The sequence below is a fragment of the Ictidomys tridecemlineatus genome, chromosome 1 (genome assembly GCF_052094955.1).
Source record: "Ictidomys tridecemlineatus isolate mIctTri1 chromosome 1, mIctTri1.hap1, whole genome shotgun sequence".
Taxonomy (NCBI): domain Eukaryota; kingdom Metazoa; phylum Chordata; class Mammalia; order Rodentia; family Sciuridae; genus Ictidomys; species Ictidomys tridecemlineatus.
Genome location: NC_135477.1, coordinates 13,587,997 through 13,612,398, shown reverse-complemented (window position 1 = coordinate 13,612,398; position 24,402 = coordinate 13,587,997). Strand labels below are relative to the sequence as shown.

Sequence of the window (24,402 nt, the reverse complement as noted above, 5' to 3'; positions counted from 1 at the left end):
ACGTAGACATGGTACGTGTTCTGTGACTTTTCAGAGACTAAGAAGCACTATAAAATCCTTGAAAGGAGGGTTCTAAGTCTCCACATTGAGATCCATTGCTCAGGCTGCTTGCAGCTGTGTTGAGAGGCAGAGCGGCAGAGTGTGTGGCAGACCTGGGTTCACATCCTGGGTTACCAGCCTTTTATTTTCTCATCTTTAAGACAAGCAAGTACTTCATGGTTTTGAAAGAGTCAGATGTAATGTATTGAAGTGTTCAAGACAGTGCTGGGCCCAGGGTCGGGCATGATAACAACACATGCTGTGTGTGCTGTGATGTGCTGTGTAATGAGCAAGTCGGTGTGCTTATGCCTTGTCAGGAGTAAATCAGTGAGTTCATTCCTCTCAGGTGTGCTGGGTGAGTTGCCAGCTTGATTCTGAAACCTAACAATAGTCATGCTTAAAAATAACAATAGAGAAACCCAGTGAGAGATAAGGGAGCAGAGAGAGGGAGGGAGGCGCACAGCACCCAGTGACCTACGTCCTCCAAGGAGGTCCTATCTCTCAGTAGTCCAGTCGGCCAAAGGATGAACCCACTGAGCAGGTCAGAGTCCTCATGTCCATCACTTCCCCAAACCTCCACCTCTGGACACGAGACTTGGGAGGACAATCCAGATCCAAACTGTAACAAAGTGATTACCTGTGCCACAGGCACGTGGAGTCTAAGAGGCACAGGAACCATCTGGAGCTAGATGAGAGGCGTTTGCCAGAGAGCCACAGAGGAGCTCTGAGAAGGGAAAGGGCAGCCCCCAAAGAGCCTAGAATTGACACAGCAGAACTTTAAAGTGACCTTGTGTGGTTAGCCAAATCCGATTCATTTCCACCATGCTTTTAAAAACAATCATATTCATGGAACTCATGAAAACATTGATAAAACAGGGAGCTCCTCTAGTCAGTCCATATAAAATGGTCATATAAACCCAATATTGTAGAGATATTAGTACTAAAATTGAAAAAAAAGTTTCAAGAGAAAAATGAAGATGTGAAGAAGTATCAAAATATCAGTACTTATTTCTATATCTGGTGTATATATAGAAGATATTTAAATGTAAATTACCTTTGAACTAAAATGAGAAGTTAGGAATAGCATAATCACAGAAATGGTTATTAAAACCATCTGAAGTTTCCTGTGTTCCACAGTATCAAATAATGATATGAGAATCTAAGTGGCTCACAGACGATGGTATAATACAGAGAGATTTTAGTAGACATTTTTGTAGTTTCACAAAAGGAGGTTCTTAAAGAATAGAAGGAGGTTTAGGTAATGCCATTATTTAATCAAAATGTCAAATACCAGCCATCACACACCAACCACCTGCTTTTTCAAGAAAAGGAAGCTAGGAACTAAAGGAGGTCTCTTAAAAAGAGATAGAAGAAGGATAAATGACAAAAAAAAAGTGGAAAATAATTATAGTCTAAAGAAGATGGGTGTAGGGTATAGTTATAAAATACATTTATCCCAGAAATTTATATGTGAACTAAAGTGTACTAAAGAATAAAAACTTTGCTTTTCATATGTCAATCTATCACTGAGCCACACCCAGCCTTTTTTATTTTTTATTTTTTTTAATTGTAAGACAGGGTCTCACTAAGTTGCTGAGGCTGGTCTGGAACTTGTAGTCCTCAGCCTGGAGTCGCTGGAATTACAGATGTCACCACAGCTCCCATCTTAGAAATAAGCACTTTTTAGAGGATGAGGAGAGAGGCTCAAGTTACATTAAGTTTTAACATTAAGGTTCTCACATTCCTTTACAACTCCCACCTCTGCATTTCTGGCTTGTACTCTATTGGAGTATAATAATACATTCCTCAGTTACCTTCTAGTGGCAGCTGTTCCCCATGCTTAGGGTTTGATTCTTAAAGGCATTGTTCAGGTGCTGAGAACAAGTAGCAGGTGCCACCTAAATACATCCAGTTTCAATCCCAGAAGAAACTTCTGGGATTAGTAAACTTCACATCATGTAGCAGTTGATTTTCTAAAGAGTTGTGTCAGAATTGTGAATCCCATCATTTTTAAATGGGTTATCTAAATTTAATAACCTTTTCCTAACTCTACATTTTCCAATATTAAAAAATAAAAAAGGATTAACTGAAGTTGGGTAATTGAGGGTTAATCAAAAATTCCTGTTTCAAGCCTAGGTGTGAATATGCTCCTTAAACATTTGTGAGCTCCCCTGCCTTCCAGATTGCTGGCTCACCTAGAAAGGCAGGGTCAGGGTTAGACCAGCCCATTGAGGCTGCTGCTCACACATGGCCCAGCACTGAAGGTTCAGAAGTTCTGGACCCTTCCTTGCACCCCTCTGAACCCAGCCCCATGCTCACCAGTTTCTCAACACTAACATTTGCTTGAAGAAATTCTGCACATATTCATAGTGAGTTTGACAGTGTCTGAGTTAGGGGATACATTTCTATTGTAATACTTATCTTTGTTAACTGAGATTTGTGTGCTTTCCTGAAAAGATGGAATGAAGGGTAGGTTTGTCCACAATCATTTAGCTAAAATCCAACATTGTTCAAGTTTTCTGAAGATAAATAGCTCATCAAAATTAAGTACACTTTAAAATAAAATAATGCAATCTTTTTACATATATAAATAAACAACCAGAATAGTTTTCTTTCTCAAATGTCAGTAAGGATTATCTTTAGCAAAAACACTCCATCAGTGTTGACTTTTTCAAGTTGACATATGTGACGATATAAGAACAGATTTTAAAAACTAATAAGAAAATAAGAAATAAGGTAACCTCTTCTTATAAAAAAGTAATGCGCAGAGAAAAAAAACATAGAATAAGAGGAGAAGAATCTAAGCTTATTTCTACAGAAACAAAGATCTGATAGGATAAGGGAACTTAGAATTTTTAGCACAAGGAAAATATGCACAGTGAGGGGGCACATAAGTTATTCTCTTCCTCTCCTTAAGGATATCAGTGTTTCTTTATCCCACAGTGAAGGGAGAATATGAATTATTCCCAGGAATCCAACATAATGGATGAATTGCAAAATGCTTTTCCATTTTTTAAGATCATTCTGTTGTGGCAGTATTTTTTTTTTTGTCTAAACCTTTACTTAAGGATTGAAGTGTTTCTAATGATAGTGAAGTAACTCTACTAAAGTGGTCCTACAAGTTAGTATGTTAACATCCTAATGTAACCCAGTAATTATATGTATATATATTTTAAATATTTTTATTATAATATTTATTATATATAATATAAATATAAAACATATTTTTATTATATATATATAAAATATGGTATACATATACAGGTAATACATACAGATGTATGCTGTAGGTCAAAATTTGAAATTACATTTCATTCAAAAATGATTAATAGTGTGAACATTTGTTAAGAATATTGTGATTACTGTTTTTAGTAATTTCCTTTGTATTTGCCTAGGAATATCTAAAGAACAAATTAAAATTGAAAAATGGGCAATAACATAGAAGGATCTTCCTTTGTCCTAAGAGTAGGGAGGGCCTTTCCAAGCAGTGTGTACATGTGGAATCAAAAAGATGATCTGTAGGGATGGGGCTGTAGCTCAGTAATAGAGCACCTGCCTCACAGGTGTGATCTTCAGCATCACATAAAAATAACTAAATTAAGATACTGTGTCCATCTACAACTTTAAAAAAAATTTTAAAAAGTTGATCTGTAGATTGCACTAAATATAAAAGCAAGAGTTTTGTTCTTCAAAAAAGGTAAAATAACAAGCAGCAAATAAAAAAATATTTGTAATATGATTTATTTCTGTTGAATGTTTTTGTATCCAGATCTTTTCACAGTGATACAAATATTTGACAATATTGTGTTGTCTTGTCAAAAGAATCAGGGCAAAAAGTAGGCGTTGGGAACAATTTTAGTGCTGTTTTCAGGCTATTGTTTAAAAAAAATCTAAGTTCTGCAGAAAGTTTTTCATGCTGTGATTCAGTGTGGTCTCCTCAGAGCTCCAACTACACTTGCAAAATGTTAGGGCCAAGTAGCGTGGGGCAGGAGGGACCAAAGTAATTTAAAAGCCAACTTAGTACTTGAATAATTCTAACTTTGGTGGTAGTTACAACAAAGAAAATGAAAATAATCCTTCTTCACTACCTGGCTCCATGGACCATTAGGAACCAAAATGTTTTTTCTTTTTTTGTTATACTAGAGAATTTCTAAGTTTTCTTCTAATGATAAAATTCTCTGGTCTATGAATATCCCCATTATTATCATCACATCTCATTTTACTTAAAGAATGTTAAATCAGTAGTCTTTTATCTACATCTATCTTTTTGAGAAAGAGTGAAGAAAATTGAATTTAGTTCCTTCATGATTAATGCATTTGTCAGATTTTTTTCTCAACAAAAGAAAATTAATTTATTTTGTTTTTTCATGAATGTAAATTAAAGCTCTACAAACTATTGTAGTAAACTTAACGTTCTTTTTCACAAATTAAAGCTAACCAACTTAGTGTTAATGAAAGGAATTATATTCAAACACAAATTCTAATAACTCTGGTAAAAAGAAAATCTCATACTTCATAAGATTTTCCTTACATAAAATTCATGTAACTTCAACAGAAAGTCATTAAAATATAATTTTCTACAGCAGAGCCTGTATTAATTACCTTGCCTGAAAGTCTGAAGAGTTCCTTAATAAATGTCTGGTTCTGTGTGTCCCTGGAAAGGAGAATTGTGTATTGATTAGTTAATGATCTCAAATCAGGGGTCCCAGTTTCACCTGGTGATGATTACTGTCTTTTCTTTTTCCTGAATTGAATATCCTGATCAAAAGCAGAGGTACAACGTTGTTTTAAAAAAAAAACAGGGAAATGTTTTGCTTCTGCTTATATTGACAATGCAGAGAATGCCAAATATAAATTAAATTTGATATTTTGCAACAACTTGCTAATTCATATGGCTTAATCTCTCTCTCTCTCTCTCTCTCTCTCTCTCTCTCTCTCTGTGTGTGTGTGTGTGTGTGTGTGTGTGTGTGTATGGAATACATCTTTATTAGTAAATGAGAATTTTAAGAATGATTTTATAAACATGCTTTGTGAACCTGATTTTCTCACATTTTTAAGATGATTTATATGTACTACACTGGGATTATAAGAAACAACAACAAAAAAATATTTCCAAGTCCATTGAATCCTTGTATCCTTTGATTAACTATTCACAAACTCCATTTGAAAACTTATTCTGAACAATATAAGAGAATAAAAACCATTATCTTCTCTTGCTTTCTGTACCACAATCACATTTATGCTTGGTTTTAACTCATTTCAGCAAAAGGAAATTTCAACTTTTTATATTGACTAAATGTAAACTGTAGTGGCTAATGTATACTCACATTTCAAATAGGAAAAATTCAGAGACACTATGTTTGATTACATTAATTTCTTATTAGGATTTAGAATTTTTATGTAATATTAAATGTTCCTTTTGTTATATTAAATTTTTCAATGTTTGTTAAATTCAGTACATTGGAGTTAATGCTCACTTAATTCTAGGACTAATCATTTCAACTTCAAAAGATAAATCTAAAGCACATTGGAACTTATTTTTCATACTAAAAGTCATGAAAATTAATGAAATAATGAAATTAATGCTGACATTATCCAAAATCATCTTGGCTTATGTTCCTATGAACCAGAGAAATGTGAAGTAGGGAAGAACACACAGCCCGAGTAGATCAGAGAGTCCAGTTAGTGCATTTGCCTTGGATGTGGTCACTATAGAGTGAGAAAATTAACTGGTGGAGGGGGTTGTAGGCTTTTGGTGATGAACATGTGGAATATTTTTGCACCCACTTTTTGGTTTTATCTTGTCTGTCTGAACATCTTCTTTCAAAATGTCAGCAGTGATTAGATTACATTATGGGATAATTAATATGAACTTTTATCTGAAAGCTAATTTTGAGTAATACTAGAACAAAACATATGTCAATATGTTAATGATGGAAAGTTGAGCAGATTGCTTTTATATATTTTAAAAAATACACTTTTTCTCTTTTCAGTTCACCTTACTTTTGAAATGCCAATTCAATATAAATGTTTGAGAAAGGTTAAATGCCCTGTGAAAGACACACCACACCATTTGAAGTCTGGTGCTATAGTTTCTAAATCCTTCTGTAGAATGTGGTATAGATTCTCGTGTATGAAAACACTGGCCCTTCCAGGAAGTGCGGGAGGCCTTTCCTCTGGGCCTGGGCTCTGGGCTGTGGCTGTGGCTGATAAGCCAAGTGCAGCTCACATTCGAATGCAGTGCTCCATGCTTTTCTTGTTGTGCTATGTTCCTTGCTTCCTTGTTTTAGCAGGCCTTTCCCCCCAATTAGTTGAAGTTGCTAAGCAGCCTGTCTCATCCCATGGTAATCCTAGGGATGTGCTGGACTTTTCCCTTCCCCAGAGGTTGACCCTGCCATGTTGAATCACGTGTCTAAATAAAGGCTGTGCTCAGAATTAGAATGAACAGCTCTTCTGGCGGGATCATAACCCTCCGGACATGACCTCACATACATGCTATGAAGCGGGGAGGCCACAACTGGATTCTGATCTGCACAGTTCAAGCAGCCACACAGTTCAGCTACCTTCACTCCAATCATTGGGTTTGTTGGAATTAAAATTAGATTTGGAATATAATTGGTGGAGTTAATATATCCAGCTGAGCCCGCGCCAGTCACACACGCAGTTCTATTCAAAGGCACAGCCACATTTCGCCTCCAGCAGCTCATTCAGTATTTTGTGCAGGTGACATTACTTATCATCCCATATGCAGAGTGCTGTCATCATGAGCATCAGGACCTCCTTTTTTGTGCGCTCTTTCCATTTCCGCAGACTACTCTGGCTTTCTAGGAATATTAGGTAGCCCTTTGGAGTTCTGGTACACGGCACATGGTCAGCATTTTTAATCCTCAATCCACTTCTCAATTAGTTCTGACAAAGAAGTAAAAACAACTGGTTTGCTATTTCTAACTCTAGAAAATTAAATCGGAATAAAATGTAATTAGTTAAAATGGGTGCTAATTGCATTTGTTCTGATAATTCTGATCCAGATTTGTCAAAATGCTTTAAATATATACTTTTACAAAAAAGGACATAGACTTAAAATTACCATTTGATTTTAAATAAGTTATGTCCTTTCGAGATCCCCATTTACATTGTTTTGGGGCAAGTTATAAATAACTTTATCAAAAAAATTGTAATCTGTATTTCTCTAACATGAGAAATTTTGGATTGAATCTGATGAGATTATAATTTTTAACCTGTTCTTATGTTTAATGCCTCTAAAAATGAAATAATAAGTTTTTTTTTCTTATTGGAAAAAAAAAAAAAAACTTCCTCTAATTATGGGAACTCATCGACCACTGGGCTGAAAGTCAGAGGCAGCTGGGTGGTGAACTGGCCTCTCGCCCAGACCTCAGAGCAAGACTAATTTGAAACCCTTTATAGAACATAGCTCACAACCTACAACCAGAAGATCTCACTCTAATCAACCATTGATCCCAAGAGGTTTCCTTTATTGACCTGAAAATAATTTTTTGTCATCTTCATGCCAGCTAAGGCACTTACAGAGAGTAGGTAGATGGCATCTACACTGAATCTGCCTAATGAAGAGGGCAAAGTCTCCCTTCTCTCCCACAGATGACATTTTGGTTCTCTTCCCAGTGGCATGGTGTAATGACACATGATAATAAGAGTGCCTCTTTCCCTCCATCTCTTAACCCATTCCATCACCACTCTATGAAGAACCTGTGCTTGGCAAGGTGCCCCTTCTCAGACTCACTTGGCAAATCAGTTAGGTGGGCAGGGATTGTGGAAGCCAGGTAAGAGAATTCACTCCTGTCTGTAGATACCCAGGTGTGGATGCAGGGCAGTTGATCTCCCTGGATATGACATCAGAAAGTTCCAGTTACTCTAAAGTTGCTTCCCTCTATGATTTACCTGCCTATGGAGTTTGAAAGGTTCACACCAATGCTGACTCTGTGACACTTCTCAATTTATAGTAGCTCAAAGGCCACTTTGATTATTCCCAAAGGCAAAGTAGAGCAAAAATGATACTTTTTTTTCCACTCAGGGAGGTCAGCATTTATGGGACAGACTCAGATTCTCAAAATTGTTTCAGAGAATGGAGGTTTCTTTTATTCCAGCTCTATCAGATTAAAGAAGGTCAGTTAAACAAACTACTTCCAAAAAGTCCCTGTTTTGAATTACTGCATTGAATGTGAACTATCAGGGTCCTGGATCTCTTAGCAAACATCAGAGAAGGGTTTCAAGGCTGTTTTGAGAAACATGCTGTCCAACTATACGGCCTTTTCCTTCTGCAAAGATTTATCAAGGATCAATGTGGCTATAGACACCTCTGTTTTTGTTAAAATGCCTTTGGCCTTTAAGTTATCTGTAATAACTTTTAGGAAGGTCTAAGCAATTTAAAATAATATTAATGGAAAAACCATGATTCTCTATAGCATTTTCCCTTCCATTTTATCTAAATGGCTAGGAGTGAGGATTTGCATAATTTTACTTAGTTTTCTTCCCCCATTTTTGCCATAATCTGTGTTTATATAGAAGCCATAAATTTGCTTTACTAATGGAATTTGTTAAAATAATATTTTGACTTTGCAGAGATAGTTGTATTTTCTGTTTATTTTAATGTTGAAACTTTTAAAATACTGCTATGAGCTTAGAGGAGCAAGAACATCATCTTGGAAAAGACTAAAATTCATTGCTTTAATTGATAGCTTGTCTTTTAATATTCATTGTGGTATATCTGTGCTGGTCATATTGTAAGCCTTGTATCTGTCTCCTACACTCCCCCATATTCTCACAAAAAAGCTACAGAAAATAATGACACACTGCCACCAAAAACTGTTTAATCTTGACTTAAATTTGTAGTGTAATTTCTTGAAAATGGGTGTCTAAGCTAAAAACAAAACAAACTAATAAAAAGCATGTGTGTCAGCTGTAATTTTGCCCAAATCTCCCAAGAAAAATAAGACCATGAAAGGTGAACTAATTTGTGTCTTGGGGAAGTGATCCTTTTAGGAGCTGAGGGGAGGTGGCAGTGGGAATTCCAAACATGGTTTAAAATACCACAGGCTTCTCCAAGGGCATCTGGGGAGAGCTGAGTTGCTAGGGCTTTTGACACCAAGCCAGGGTGGCAGCTGTTTTTGTATTTTGTCCATCTTGTTCAAACAGCCACAAATATTAAAACCTGTTCAGAGATGATGTGGACCAAGATCCTGAGCCAGAAGCATAATTATGTCATCTCTCTCTCTCTCTCTCTCTCTCTCTCTCTCTCTCTCTCTCTCTCTCTCTCTCAGTGTAGCCTGCCCTGTTCTTGGGAAGGGGCATCAACACATTGGGAGTACAGTGGCACCTGCAGGATCATCTTACCTGGGTCACCCTCGTGGACACAATGAACCAGTCACACTGATGCCAAGGAGTGCCATGGTGTTCCCACCCCAGTCTGACTTATTCCCAGTCTGACTTATCCCCACCCTGCCCACTGAAACCAAGTACTAGATGAGAGAGATGGAAGGAGGCAGACTTGTATTTCCACAAACTTTAGAGTAAAGGAGACCTGAGACTTCTCTTCAGGATCCAATCCCTCAGCAGCACACAGCTCCATGGCACCTTGCTCCATTCCCATTCAAGCAATATTGATCCAGCACCTGTCTTACTTGAGATAAATAAACATTGGGACCTGAGAGTAAATACTCCCTATTTTTTAGATATTCTCAATCAAAAGGAATAGGCAGAGTTATAAAGATAAAAATCATGCTAAAACATAAAGAGTTAGAAAACTAAATTTATGTAAACACACACACACACACACACACACACACACACACACACACCTGCGTATGCTCTATTAGGCTGCTCAGAAATTGCTGGAGCTAAGATCAGATCTCAGCCTCTTTGCTTTGAGACTCACAGCCAGTTTCTTGACCAGTATGGCTGACATCATAGAAACTTCACCTAAGTACAAACCATAGCTCATATTATCAGTACATTTCTGGCTCTTGTAGAAAAATGTCCACTCCTTCCCAAATCCTTAACTAGTAAAACCGAATGCACATTTCTAGCAAGTCCCTGACTTCACCACATGACAGCACATGTGACAGGGGACAACAGCCATGTCTGGGACCTTGCTGATGGCCTGCTATATAGAAGGGCAGCTGCAACTATAAATTTGTAGTCAAAAGTGACCTTAGAAGCCACCTACTCCAACTTCCTTCCAAGAGATGTCTCTCAAGGGATGCTCTGAATTTCAAATCAGGAAAAGTTTGGGAGCCACAAACTCTGCTGGCTTAGAGTTGCCATGAAATTGGGGGCTATTACTGCAAACAGAAATAGGACCCACAGATTATAACCAGTTACTGCTGAGTCTTCCTACAGAGTCTGCAGCCAGTTTCAGTGGGGGTATCCCCACCACCCTAGTGTTCTGTCTTCTGCTCCAACAGTGACCTGCTTAGTTTTCCCTCCTCACTCTATTCTATCAAGGTGGACTCATCCACTCCAGGGCAGAGACTGCCAGATTCTATCCCCACCCCTAGCAGAGAGGTGTTGCCAGGAAGCAACATTTGCTAATGGCATTGGAAGGGTGTTGTGGACTTTTCTGACCCAATGTGGTCTAAGGAGAGATACACCATTTCTACCCTCTCATCTCCCACCAGCTACCTATGTGTCAATGCTCAAAGCAACCTGGGTCAAAGATGACAGAAATATCATCAGTCTGCATCCTTGAATAACATATAGGCCAGAGTTGTCCCCCCTTCACACACTCTGACACCAACCAGGAACACTTTGCATTGTGAAAAATGAACTTCTATTTTGTTAAGCCATGGAGATTTTAGGTTTTAACCTTTACACCAGCTAGCACTACCCCCACCCATGCAATTATAAAGTCTTCAGATCCCATCCATGCAGACAACTCCCAATTCTAGCCCTATGAGATAGATTTCATTCCAGAGGTTCACCCCTACATATCCAATTAGATACCCATGATGTCCCTTAGGTCAGTTCTGGCTCTTGTAGAAGAATGTCCTAGAATGTTCTAGACTTGTTAAGTCTAGAACCAAACAACTGAGCCACTGCCTCCCAAACACCCTGGGTGTTCCTTTTCATCATATGAAGGTGAGCACCAGGGACTCAAGCCAGAAAACTGAGTTTCTCAGACTCCACCCTATTTTCATGCTCCATAGTAATCCTTTCCTAAACACCCACCTTGCACACCCCCTTCTCTCTCCTGATGGCTACTTTCCCATCCAGTTTAATAACTGTAGCCTGGCTCCCTCCTCCCATTTCCTCCCATTTTCTCCCATGCTACCGACAGGGGTTGTCTTTTTGAAATAAAAATCAGATCAGGACTCTACATGCCTTAAAGATTAAAACTCAATGTCCTGGTTTGGCATGTGAGGCCATCCTTTGGACAATTTTCTGCCCACCTCTCTGGCTTCTCTCTCACCATTTTCTCTTGTTGTTCTGCCCACAGCAAAGGTCCTGACATTTTCAAATACCTTCCCCTGCCGTGCTGTTGGACTTGCGCTCCTTCTACCCAGAACATACCACACCCTCACGCCAGGGCTTGACTCAGCTCAGAGATCAGATCATCTCCCTTGGGAATCTTCAATTTCTACCATCACATTTGAGCTGTTGCCCCTGTCTTTCTTTTCCTCCTACCTCATCCCTCCCTCACATAGTGTGTGACTGTGCAGTCCCTAGCAAATCTAGGAGCTCTTGCATCTTAGCCCTAGCTTAGTGTTCTTTAAGAACAACCAACGACAACTCTATCTTCGATATGCCCTCTATGCATGCTCATGGATTTTACCAGTACTGTCATCCACTCCTATCTGCATACATTGATACAAAGTCCTAAGGCAACACCTGGTTTATTGTAGACTTTCATCTAGTGTTGACAGAATTGGGTTTTTTTTTATTGTTGTTGTTGCTTTGATTACTATCATCATTAATTATTGCCTTTGACCATACTGATTCCACATCTCTTCTAGTTTTAGTTTTTCTTTTGGCTCAAATCCTGTAGTAGATTCTTGTGCTCAAGCCACAACTTTCCTCCCAGGACTGCAAAGTGAGCAGAGTGGGAGTCAAGGGTCCAGAGCCCTGGGTTGAGGTCCCCCCACACCCCCGACTGTGTGAGCTCCATGGATCACTCACTAGTTCTGTGCCTCGTTCTGGTCATCTGTGAAACTAGGACAAAAATAGCTTCCTGACCCACTTCCAAAGAATAGTTATGAGGAAAAACCTAGATCATGGTAGAAAAGCATTTTTATCAACTCTGAAAAATGTACAAAAGTAAATGATTGGTTGGTTGTATTTCCAAGAGCATAGACATTAAGTAATGCTTTCTCTATGGAATGTTGGGTCCTTATAGCTTTCAGCCATTCCCACATTCCTTAGAGAGTGGGCAACTGACCTAAGTGCTATATGTCTTCATGGGCACATCCTCAAATTTTTATCCCAGGCATCGAAATAACTCGGCCTGGAGAACTGCATGTGGTGTCACCATCCTGACAATGCTGCCTGCATGGATATTGTCTTCGGGTCTCTGAGTCCCTCTTTCTATCAATTCCTTCTTATTTGACATTCACCCCACAATAGCCACACTGGTTTTGGAATGAGTAAATGGATGAATGCTACTCCAGGATACGGTAAAATTTTCCGGTGCTCAGGTTTTTGTTTATTTGCTTTCTATTTGGCTTTACCCTCTTACATGACAACATGAGGATGGTGATATGATGAGGGTGTGGTGGGGAAGGACAGGAGCTGACATTTTGACCTCTTATGTGCCTGGCACTTATCTAAGCCTTTTACATTGAATCTTCACCATGACTTGGTCCAAAGAACACATGTGCTTGGCACCCTATACTGTAAGCTCCATGAGGGACAGAATCATTTATATCTTATCTGTCCTTAGGGACAAGAACAGTAGCCTGGCATATAGTCAGCACCTAAGAAATAGTTGTTGAATGAAGCAATTTGCTCTTCAAATGACTTTGATCTTTAGGACTTTGGAGTTTTCTGGGTACTTGTAATCCACTAAGTACCTAATTTTGTATAATATTTTATAAAATACTTTCTCATACATAACTTCATTTAATGTAAAGCAACCAATGACATTTTATCACTAAAAACACTAAAATACAATTTTCTGCCAAATGAAACTAAAGTATGGACATCATTGTGTATTACAAGAGTCCAGTTTCTTCAATGAATGATAAACACTTAAATTAATTCAAATTAAGGATGACTAGGGCTTAAAAGAAAGAATTATCATATATTAGAACTGTTGTTTTTTACTGAAAGAAGAAAATACTAGAATAAATTGCCCCATTCTGCTTAAAAAGAGGGAATTCTCAGTTGAGTGCCAAATTTATATACCAATGTGGAAAGGTAGCTGCAAGGCTGATTCTTTGAGTTTCTAAAGGAAAAGAAAAATGAAAAAAAATATTTCACACAAACCACATAAAATTTCTTAGTATGTAATTAAAACTAGAACTGATGAAATCTAAAAGAAGCTTAATTTGCTAGCAGCCATGAGGATTTTCATTTCATTTGAGACAGTAATGGCCATGATCTACTTTGCATGTCCTAACCAATGGGGGAAGAGTTCCTATTCGAGAGTGTTCAGCAACATCACAGGAAATGGTAGATCAGGGGCCTGTGGTGCTAGGATAGGATTACAGTTTCTGCAACTTGAAGAGCATGTCTTTAAATGAAATTCTAAAATATTATGATGGGTTGAAGGCCAAGTACAACTTTATAACCAAAATGTGATGATTCTTTGTATTTAAACACTGGCATCTGCAGCCGTCATTGGTTTTAAGTAGGTTTTTAAGTAGGTTAGGGGAAGCATTTCCTAAAACTCTCAGACAAATATGACTAGTCCATTTGTCATTTTGGTGTCTTCAGCACATGAAGCATTTCAATTTTTATCCAACAATGTAACCTTTGGAGTTTTGCCTAATAATGACTTCAGTTTTGCTGGCCTTCCAACAGATAAATTGAAATGGAAATGCATATTTTCTAATTATGCATCTAGACCTCGCTGTATATTGGCAAGGGTGGCCACACTGAATGTTAAATGAAGTCTGCACAATAGCGAGAGTCTGTGTGACATCAAAGTTTCCCAAAGTCACTTTCTTAATCATGTGAAGGATAGCCAGGACTCCGATCAGTAGTATGTGGCTATATACAATCAGAGGAAAAACATTTAAACATCCCAGCATGGTATTTCCATTTAAATCTGATTACAGTGAAATAAAACTGTAGCCATTAAAGGTTTAGAAGAACTACAAATACAAGCAGTAAAAGAAGACAGATAGTAAATGAGGTAGTAAAACATTTCAGCAGGGCAAACAGTTTATAGCACTCATTCAGTCTTCGAGTCGCAGACTGTGCAATTCACCACAGACCCCGCACCGTTCCCTGAACTCCACTTAAACCTGCAATTAACCTTTCACGCCTAATGAAGCTGTTTTCCTGGAAAATTAAAATATATAGTGGTGCCTGCTTTTGCAGAGACTTGGGGAGGAGAGCATTTCAAAACCAATGACTTCTCTAAGGCTTTTGTTCAAAAGTAAAATGGAAGTGCTATGTTTGTATAGAAAGCAGGAATGTTCTTTCCAAGGCAGTTTCATTTGATGTGCAGTATTTTATTACTGTACTTATTAATTGTTCTGCATAATTGTAAAAAAACCCCACACATCAGTAATTTTATGATTAGATTGTTACTGCAAAGTCTACTATTACAATTTCACTTCCATTAGGGAGAACCAGAGTTTTACTAATAAGAACTAAATTCCTGATGTTTTTCCTTGGTGGTTTTTGTTGTAAATTTAGCAATTGAAAAAGATGTATTTACCATTTAAATATTTAGCTGTTAGTCATTTATGTTTTTTCTCTTTAGAGCCTATTTGCACCTGTTCAAAGAGATAACAAGTTCTTAAATTTTAGGAGGCAAATGTTGTTTTTCTTTAAGACTGTGAATAATGGTCTGATTTGAGTTTGCATTGTTCTACCTATTTACAAAATAGTTGTGGTGACTTTTGGCAACCAACCTGTGACTACTGACTTGTGCCCATTTGCTGAAGGCAATTCTGGTGGTTCCAAGGGGACCTGCTTCCTTCACAGTTCACCTGCCCTGGGTGACCTAGAGCAGCCACCTGCATTGACAAAGACCAGTTTGACACCCCAAGAGGCCATGGAAGATGGAATAGGAAATAGAAGATGGACTTTCTTTCTTACGTGGTTTATACTTCCTATTTAAATAATCTAAATGTCACAGTGTCTGGTATTTAAGAATTAAAGGTACAAAGAGGTAAAGTTTATAATAAATTTTTAAGCCCCAGCATTTTTATTGAATCTACCGGTATATTTTGATGTAAATTCTGCTAGCCCGCAGCGTCTGTGCATCATCTTGACATGGTAAATGAAATTCCTTTAGACCGCCAGTCTGAAATAATGAATTGTTCCCCCAGTTAATTGTATTGCTTTGATAACAAGGAACTATGCTAGGCCTAGAGAACACAATAAGTGGATTTCATCAGATGATTTGTGTGACGTTTTGAAAAATGATCTTCAGGAGTGACCTGATTTTAATGGAACTCTCGCGGCCTCAGCACGCGCCACTGCGCAGGATCTGGCTGGGACCAAGCGCCTCCTCCCAGGGCGCAAGGCGCTGGGCTCTGGCCTGGAAGACACCCATCGGGAAAGCTCCTTGGGACGTCTCGCCGGGAAGAAAGAGCGCACCGCAAGGGGCACCAGATGAAACTACTTCTAGGTTGCTTTTATTTTATCGATATGTGTCTTTTTGGAAAAATCCAGGAAAGACCTTAAGTTGCCCTTATCTCTTCATGGCCAGTGTGGAAACAAACCAAGACCAACACAATGGAAAGAAGCAAAAGCTATTCATTAGGAGCTTGTTACAGAGAGGGAGTGAGCCACCATCGCTTGTGTTTTGGCAAACACTTGAGGCCAGACAGAGGCTTGGGAAAGCTTTCAGAGGAGCGGGCAAGCCCCAGGTGGGTCGAGATTGGAGCACCTGGCTCTGGGGAGCTGGAGGCAGGTTAACTGCAAGTGGAGCCTTCTGCTCATTTGGTTAGGTGTGCATTTCCCTCCCTCTAGTTGTCCTAAATTGGAAGTAGGGACAAATTAGGGATGTCAATTATAAATCAAGTGCAAGCCATCTGGACACCCCCCCCCCCCCGACCCTTACCAGGGTTATTGTTTGACTTCATGGATTGTTACTAGAGATAGCAGTTTGAACTCCTACTGGTCTGACTTATAGCAGGCTGGCTTCCTGGGATGGTCATTGTAGATAATGGGTTGGTTTTCCGAGCATGTCGCTGCTGACTGGTCAGAACTCTATTGTTTTATATAGTCTTGCCATTGTCTGTATGTTCAGTCTCTTCCCCACATAGAGTTCAGTTAGGGATTTGGGGAGGGAATATTATCTGTTTTCAAGAGCTACTGACTTGACTTTAAATCAATTAAGAAAATTAGATTCCTTACAATAACAGAGTGTGCTGAGGGCAGTGGCAGAAATGACTTCCTCCCCCTCCCCCTGAGTTCTGCCCTCACTTTGCAGTTGGGGAGGACAGGAACCTTGATTCTTGTAACCATGTCCTCCTGTAGGATGAAAGAGGATCTGGGAACTTCTGGATTGTTCTAGTTATTTTCTGTCTTTGTAAAGTTCATCATGTTTTAAACATGAAAATATGCAAAAATAGTAACACAAAATTTATCCTCAAGTTGACATTCTAGGTAAGTACACACACAATGTGGTTAGTAGGATTATTGTGTCGTTCATCATTAAATTACAAGATTTATAAGGAAGGATAACTCATGGTGGGTTACAAACTGATCTAGTAAAGCACTCAAGCTTAAATCTGAATGAAATTGTCATTTGACCCATCAAAAAGATAAGACCTGAGCAAGTGGGTAGGGAGTCCTCTGTGAAGGCACAGGGTGCACATTCACATACCACTTATATCCATTTATTCAGAACCTGAAAATGTGGTTGGTTGTCCCATTTTCACAGGGAAAAGATAAAAAGCTGTCAAACAAAAAATCAGCATGATTTGCAATTTTATTTGTAAATTAAGAACTGAAATATGGTTTATGACTTCTGATTTTTCAGCTGAATGTGTCTCCAAGCTTCAGAATCATTAGCAAACCCAGGACATGTTGTGAGAGACACTACTTTAATTAGGCTTTGGACTTCGTATACCCTGAAATACAGATACTGTGACAGCCTTGAATTAGCATAGAATTTCCTGTTTTGGCAACTCAAAACTGTTTACTCCTCTCTGGCTCTGTATCTTCTGTAAGGAAATCAACATTTGCTGCCATATGTAAATGGAAAAGTATTTTTCAGAGCTTCTTTGGCCCAGGTCATGCAATAGTTTAATGAATAAAATGATTTCATCTTTGGATGTTGTGATCATTGAAATTAGTGTAAGTGGTCTCTGTGCCCATTAAAGGAAACATACATTATTTGTCATATCTGGCTGTCTCTGCATAAAATGGTGCCAGGAACGAAAGAGCAGGAAGCTGTAAGTTATGACAGAAGTATGCCAGGAGAGCTGGAGAAACTGAAGGTCTGCCTGAACTGAACTTTCAGTTAGCACAAACACAGTCTGTGATTTTTAAAAAATTAATGTCCTTCACCTCCATTTTATAGAGCATAATTAATGTCCTTCACCTCACCATATTAATTTAAACTTGGAACCTGTGCTACCTCTAAGTATTTCAGGATAATATTTAATATCCTAGAAAAGTAAGCCACTCCACAGCAGGCCTTAAAAGGTAAATGTATACAATTATTAGGCTAGCCACCAATCATTATTAACTTTGTGAAACCTTCCCTCTGACACCATAAATTTCTCCTTCTCCCCCAATACCTTCTCTTTTGTTCCCAAATGTACTTGAGTCTACCTTTTCCTTTTAAAAGAACATGTGCTCATATAATCACACGCATCATCACATCATATCACTTGGGCTTGTTGCTTCTGCCAAGAAGATATGCCTGTATGTCTCTGTCCTTTGCTGAACATCTTAAACGAGGGACTTAATGTCTGCTGGCTACACTTCCTCCCACCCCGTGCCCTGCTCTACTGTCAGGCTTCCTTCCTCAGGCATGAAAACGGCACGAAGATCACTGGGGTCTTCTTTGAGGCGTCTTAGCAGCCTGTCATCTGCAGGCCTTAGCCTGCTGGCCCAATGTGACACGTTTTTGTAGACTTCCCTGACACCTGGGCTAGGCTGTGTGACCTTCCTCTCTGTTGGCATTTCTTTCTATTCATAAATCTCTGGAGTTTTGTTCTTGCCAGATCATATTTGAAGCTTACATAGAATCAATCGACCTACAGGGATAAAATAATTCAGAGACTTCTTCTGTGGGGTTAGATCCAAAACAGAAGTCTTCATCTAAGAGCCACAGGTGGAGATGATGGCCGTGAGGGCTTGGGGTGGGTCCGCTCACTTGGAAGTGAAGCCTCCAAGACCTTGGAGAAAGAGAATGAGTCACAAGTTCCTCCGTGAGCACTTCTTAGACAAGCCTAAGCAGCCTGGCCCTGTGATGTAGGATGGTGATTTGAGATATTTTGTTTTAGTCAAGAATGGGAATCGACGGAAACTGAAGTGGTTCACTTGTAGCTATGCTAAGGCAGGGTCCGCCATTGAACCATTGCTTGTGTAAGTTTAGTAAAGTCTGTTGTCTCCGAGTCTCTAACTGAATGTTCCTGTCAATCAATGAGCAAACAAAGTAACGATTATTTACTATAAAAACACAATGTTTTTTTCAGAATTGCCTATGATAGCTGGAGACCCATTTTGGATCATATTCTGCCAATAATACCTACAGTCCTTTTCTAAGAGATTTATCAACTAAACTTCAACAGGTGGTCTTTCTTCCAAGTCCATTTGTGCATAGCACAGCTCTGCCCTCGGGGTGCTTTTTTGTTAAAAACAGTTTAAAAGAATGAAATGGCAAGCCACTGAATGGGAAAAAATATTTGCAAAACCTTATCAGGTAAAAGACTGACATCCAAAATGTACACAGAACTTTAAAACTCAACAATAAGAAAACAACCCAATTAAAAGTGATCAAAAGACATGAACAGATACCTCACGACAGAAGGTAAACAAATGGTAAATAAATACATCAAAATATGCTCAGCATCATAAATCATTAGTAATTTCAGATTAAAACAACCATGACACACTGCTACACATCTATTAGAATTGCTAAAATTCAAAATGAAGACAATAGCAAATGCTGGTGAAGATGTGGAGCAACAGGAGCTCTCCTTATTGCTGAATGTAAAAAGGTACAGCCACTCTGAAAGACAATTTGGTAGTTTCTTACAAAGTTATAGGCTTCCCATGTGATCTAGCAGTAGCACACCTAGGTATTTATCAATTGAAAACTTATGCCCACATAAAACCTGCACACAGACGTTTATAACAGCTTTATTCATAACTGCCAAAACTTGGAAGTAAGAGATGCCCTTCAATAGGGGAAAGGACAAACACATCAGGGTACATCCATATAACAGAGTATTATTCATTGTAAAAGAAAATGAGCTATCATTTCCCCAAAAGATATGGAAGTACCTGAAATGTGTTTACTCAGCTTTCTTTCCCTATAACAAAATACCTGAGGTAATGAAATTATGAAGGGAAAAGGTTTATTTTTGGCTCATAGTTTGTTTGGGAGGCTCTAGTCCATGATCAGGCCAACTTCAGACCTGTGGTGGATGCTGCATAGCAATGGCAGGGAGCACTTCATGGAGCAACCTGCTCATCTCATGGCCAGGAACCAGGAGAAAGGGGCCAGGGTCCCACCGTCCCCTTCAGTGAAGTCCTCTAGTGACCTAAGGACCCCCGACTAGGCCTCACCTCCTGAAGAGTCCACTGAGGACTAACGCTGGGGACTAACCCTTTAACAATGGGCCTCTGGGGACATTCAATATTCAAACTCTAGAAGGTGCATAGTTTTAAGTGAAAGAAACCAATCTGAAAGGCCACACTGTTGGATTCCAACTATGTACCACCCAGGAAAGGGAAAAACTGTCACAACTTTAAGCGAAGATCAGTAGCTGCTGGAGACTTTGAGGAAGAGTGTGATGATTCAGTGAAGCACTGGGGATTTTTAGGGCAGTGAAACTTTCCTGTGGGATGCTGTATTGGGGGACACGTGACAGTGGACATTTCTCAAAACCCACAGAACTGCACAGCACAAAGGGTAGACCAAAGAGTCAACTGTGGACCTCAGTTGATAATCATGTATCAATATTGATTCCGTTTTTCTATAAACCTAAAACTGCTCCAGGTTTTTAAAAATCTTGGTATGAACTTTGTAAAACAAAAAAAAATATATCTATATTAACAGTGAAAATTCTTCATACATCCAGAGCTAATGTGTTCAGGCACAAAGACGAAGGTGTGCACAGAGCACCACTGATCATGATGTTGGTCAAACACTGAACTTGACTGTCCAGAGTCAGAGTCAACTAATGTTGTTAGATCCTTGTGGTCCAAGTGTTAAGTGCACATGACCAAGTTAAGCAATATTTTAGAAAACTACTTGATGGCAAATGATCAGGAAAACATTTCATAACTAACATAAAACAAGAGTGAGCAGGACCCTGGGCCACAGGGCTTGCCATTCAGAAATGGGGAAGCAAGCATTTAAATATCCTTCTCCTTCCCTTCCAGGTCTTGCTATTGCCAGTGCCCTGATAGATATTTCACAGCAGAAGCCTTCAGATAATAAAGACAAGACTTCAGGGGTCCGAAATCGAAAACACCTCTCCACACGCCAAGGAACTTGTGTCTGAGAAATGGAAACCACTCCTGCATATTCTACGCTGATTTCCTTCACAACTGGCTTCCGTTAAAGCTGTCCTTTGGCCTCAGGTTTTATGGAGGCCAATCTTTGTAGGATCCAGGGCCCAAGTGCAGTTCCTCTAAGTGGGCAATGTCCCAAGTGGCCAAAGAATGTTCACAAGTTTTATAAAAGTAACAGTATTGGTGGTCACAGGTGATAGGGTCAGTTTTTATGACTGTTAGGCTTATCATAGCTGATGTTAAATTACTCTGGAAAAAGATGTATATTGTTTCTTAATGCAGATGAAAAATATGTAATTCATATAAATCAACTGTTTATATCCCAAGACTTTAAAGAAAGACATTTTATAATGCCTGAATGATGAGAATTGTACAGTTTTTGCCTCAGAAGCAAACTTAGGTCACTTGTATATGAACAGGAAATGAACAAATCACAATGACTTTAAATGCTGTTTTATCTTGTAAATGTGAAAGCAAGCTTTTGATTTAGTAGCATGTAGGTAAGATATTTAAATATTTCACACAACCATATCATGTTCAAACTCAATTTCAGAACATAACAGTTATCTTCCACCTACCTGGAATGCAGACCAGAATGAACCGTCTGGATGGGTATGTGCAACTTCACAGGAGGTTTATTAGAATTCTGAGTGTAAAGGACATTCCTGTCGTCCATGCCAACTGCCTAAGTCATTATCAGAGCTGATAGAGCATGGAAAAGCCTGTCCAGCAATCAATTTTTCCCCTCCTTCCAAAAACAGCCTCTGATACCACAATCTGAGGAGATTGAAATTTAGTGTGCAAGCTTCTGCTCCAGTATGGTAATTTTCTAATTGCTTAGGAATCATTGGATCAGACCTAAATGATCTATCTGCATTTTTATAAGAACGTGTCATTTTCTTTGGGCCTTCCTCTTCTAGCTGCTAGATTTTATTTATCATTTACAAATATTATGAAATGCATTTTGAGATGACACCCCCAAATCCTTTCTGCCAGCCATTTCACATAGCATATACAAAGATAAGAGCATCGCTGGGCAGGCCTCAGCAGACCCCTGTTTCTAACATGAACACATCGGTGTCATGGGAGTGAGTCTACAGTTCAAAATTAAGTCCACTGTTGGCCACGCGCAGCACATTCTTAATGATTCAAGATTCTGAATTATGGCAGAAAGAAAAATTAAAATAAAACAGATTTTATTTTGGAACATAGAATCATTTGTGTCCTAATACTGACAACAGTTCATTAAGCTCTGTAGCGTTAACAGATCCAATTTGGATTTGCAGTTTTTGACTTTGGGGTGACTACAGAATATATAAGAAAAATGACAGAAATATCCAAAGCTGCTGTATACAGTTTAGTTTTGTTTAACAGGAAAGTCACTCAAATCTAATTGATGTTTAGTACTATATATGTACTCTTCATGTTCTTTGGATTTCTGGAAGGTAATGACACTTTACAGTTAATGCCTAGTTAATTGCATGTCATGGATGTACAGTAGTGGAATATGACCCTATTGTGAAATTAAATGTCTATTTCAGATGCCATTTATACATAGCTTAATTTGATGAGGATTGAATGTAATATATAACAGGAATGATCATATAATATGTAGTTGCATCTTATAAAAGATTGCTAGGTTGCATCTAACCATGACTGTCATTATTTTGATAATTAGGCACTTATGAATTATAGTATCTATTCCTTATGTTGGCATGATAATTTCGCTATTTTCCATGCATTAAAAGTAATGCAAATTCTTAGACTAATTTTAGTAATTTTATCTATAGCCTGTGGGGGTTTTGGGGGCAAAGGGCGGGCTGGTTGATTCACTTCCCTATGATATTTTCTCTCCCAAAAAACAGTGGACTAAGTTTGTAAATGTCTCCTAAAACAAAACACACAAAAAAATTATCTGCCTTTTTTTTGGACCCTTTAAATGTTGATTTTTTTCATTTAAAAATAAATTGACAAAACTGGTGATTACAAAGCTATAATCATTTTAAAATAAAGCAGTTGCCCAATTTGTTTTGCTTGCTCACAATTGTCACTAAAGAAAGCTTACAGAATGAAAATACAAAAATATACAGACGTACATAAAATCTATCTCAGCTCTACTTTTAGGAAGTCTAAGCAAATGGTATTACCATGAAAAACCTGTCAAGTTTCACCCACCTTGAGACCCATCTCTACAAACTTGAATTTTGGATAATTATGAGAGATGATGTAATACTAAAGTCATCCTGTACCTTTCTGGACCAAACATTGCTAACTCCAAGGCCAATCATGAAGGTATTCTCAATGTATCAAAGCTTTTCACAGGTAATAAAATTCTTTGCCCTCAGGTGAAATGGATCTAATAGACATCAAGGATCAAGAATAATCACTGGTCTATGGCTTACTGTAGACCCCCAACCCCCACATCCCAAATACTCAAATTTGGATGTCTTCATTTAAAAAATATCAAACTACACATATGTTTTCTGAAAAGTTAGCACTTAAATTGACTATTTCTCTTGAAAACTTACTTTGATGGAATTCTGAATATTTCAGTAAAGAAGGGCTTTGAAACATTCTTTAGATTTTAGAATTTCTTATTCTGCCAAGCATGAAAATATTTGGTTAAATAGATGAAGTGTCTAGGGACACTTTGTGGACAACTGGAACATTTTTGTTAAAAAATAATCTGCTTGGGCTTAAGTTTGATTTAATACATTTTGGGAGAATTAAGAATCTCACAATTGCTTTAAATGAGTGAAAAATTATCTTTAGTGAAACACAGAGGAGAAATCTAGATGACATATACCACAGTATTCTGCTTAATAGGAAAACTTCAAGCAAGACATCTTTAAATATGTAATCGATGCTTACTGTACTTCCCAATACTTCTTTTCTGTTGGTGTCAGTAAGATAGAGGTGACCGACTCTAGTCCATGCCATGGGGTCATCTAGAGAGCAAGCTGGTGGACAGGCTGGAGCCCAGATGCTGGGACCAGCCTTGAAGTGTGTAGGCACTGGGCAGGTTTTGAGTGTCCCGTCTTCCTACCTGTAGAGGGAGGTGATGGTGCCCACCTTTCAGAGCAGATGTGACACCAGAAGACAACAAATGTGAGTCTCCCAGGCCAGCAGGCCCTCGATGCAGCCTGGCTGCTGTGAATCATGAGACCCCGGGGACATTCTTCCCTGTGAATGGATTTATGGATCTTTCTATTAATTTTCATCCATCTTTTCACTGTAGGTGAAAGTTGGGTTTTTACAAAAAGACTTCCTGAAAATCATATATTTCTAGGACATAGAGATTCCTAAAAAAGACATTGATATTTAAGTCAATAGAACTTTGATTCTTTCTAAGTCACTTGTAGCTGAGCATTTTTTTTTTTAAATGACAGTTTGATGACTTTGGGACAAGGAACACCAGTTGTGGTCTTTCATGTACAAACTAGACAAGAAAGGGTCAGTCTTACATTGTGTTGCCATACATAAAATTATTATTTGGAAAGTATTTTATATTTTTTT

General features: G+C 38.4%; 1 protein-coding gene across 6 annotated transcripts in view; it reads left to right on the top strand.

The window, feature by feature from the left end:
- Positions 1–22,912, top strand: part of Atrnl1 (attractin like 1) — a 694,372-nt gene extending 671,460 nt beyond the window's left edge. For 5 of the 6 annotated variants that reach the window (XM_078044839.1, XM_078044731.1, XM_078044777.1 and 2 more), the window contains one exon: positions 20,755–22,912. In XM_078044839.1, coding sequence (XP_077900965.1) covers positions 20,755–20,809 — 55 coding nt within the window. In that variant the 3' untranslated portion in view covers positions 20,810–22,912. The remainder of the gene's footprint in view (positions 1–20,754) is intronic. The other variant, XR_013437181.1, reaches the window with a different exon arrangement.
- The last annotated feature ends 1,490 nt before the right edge of the window (positions 22,913–24,402 follow it).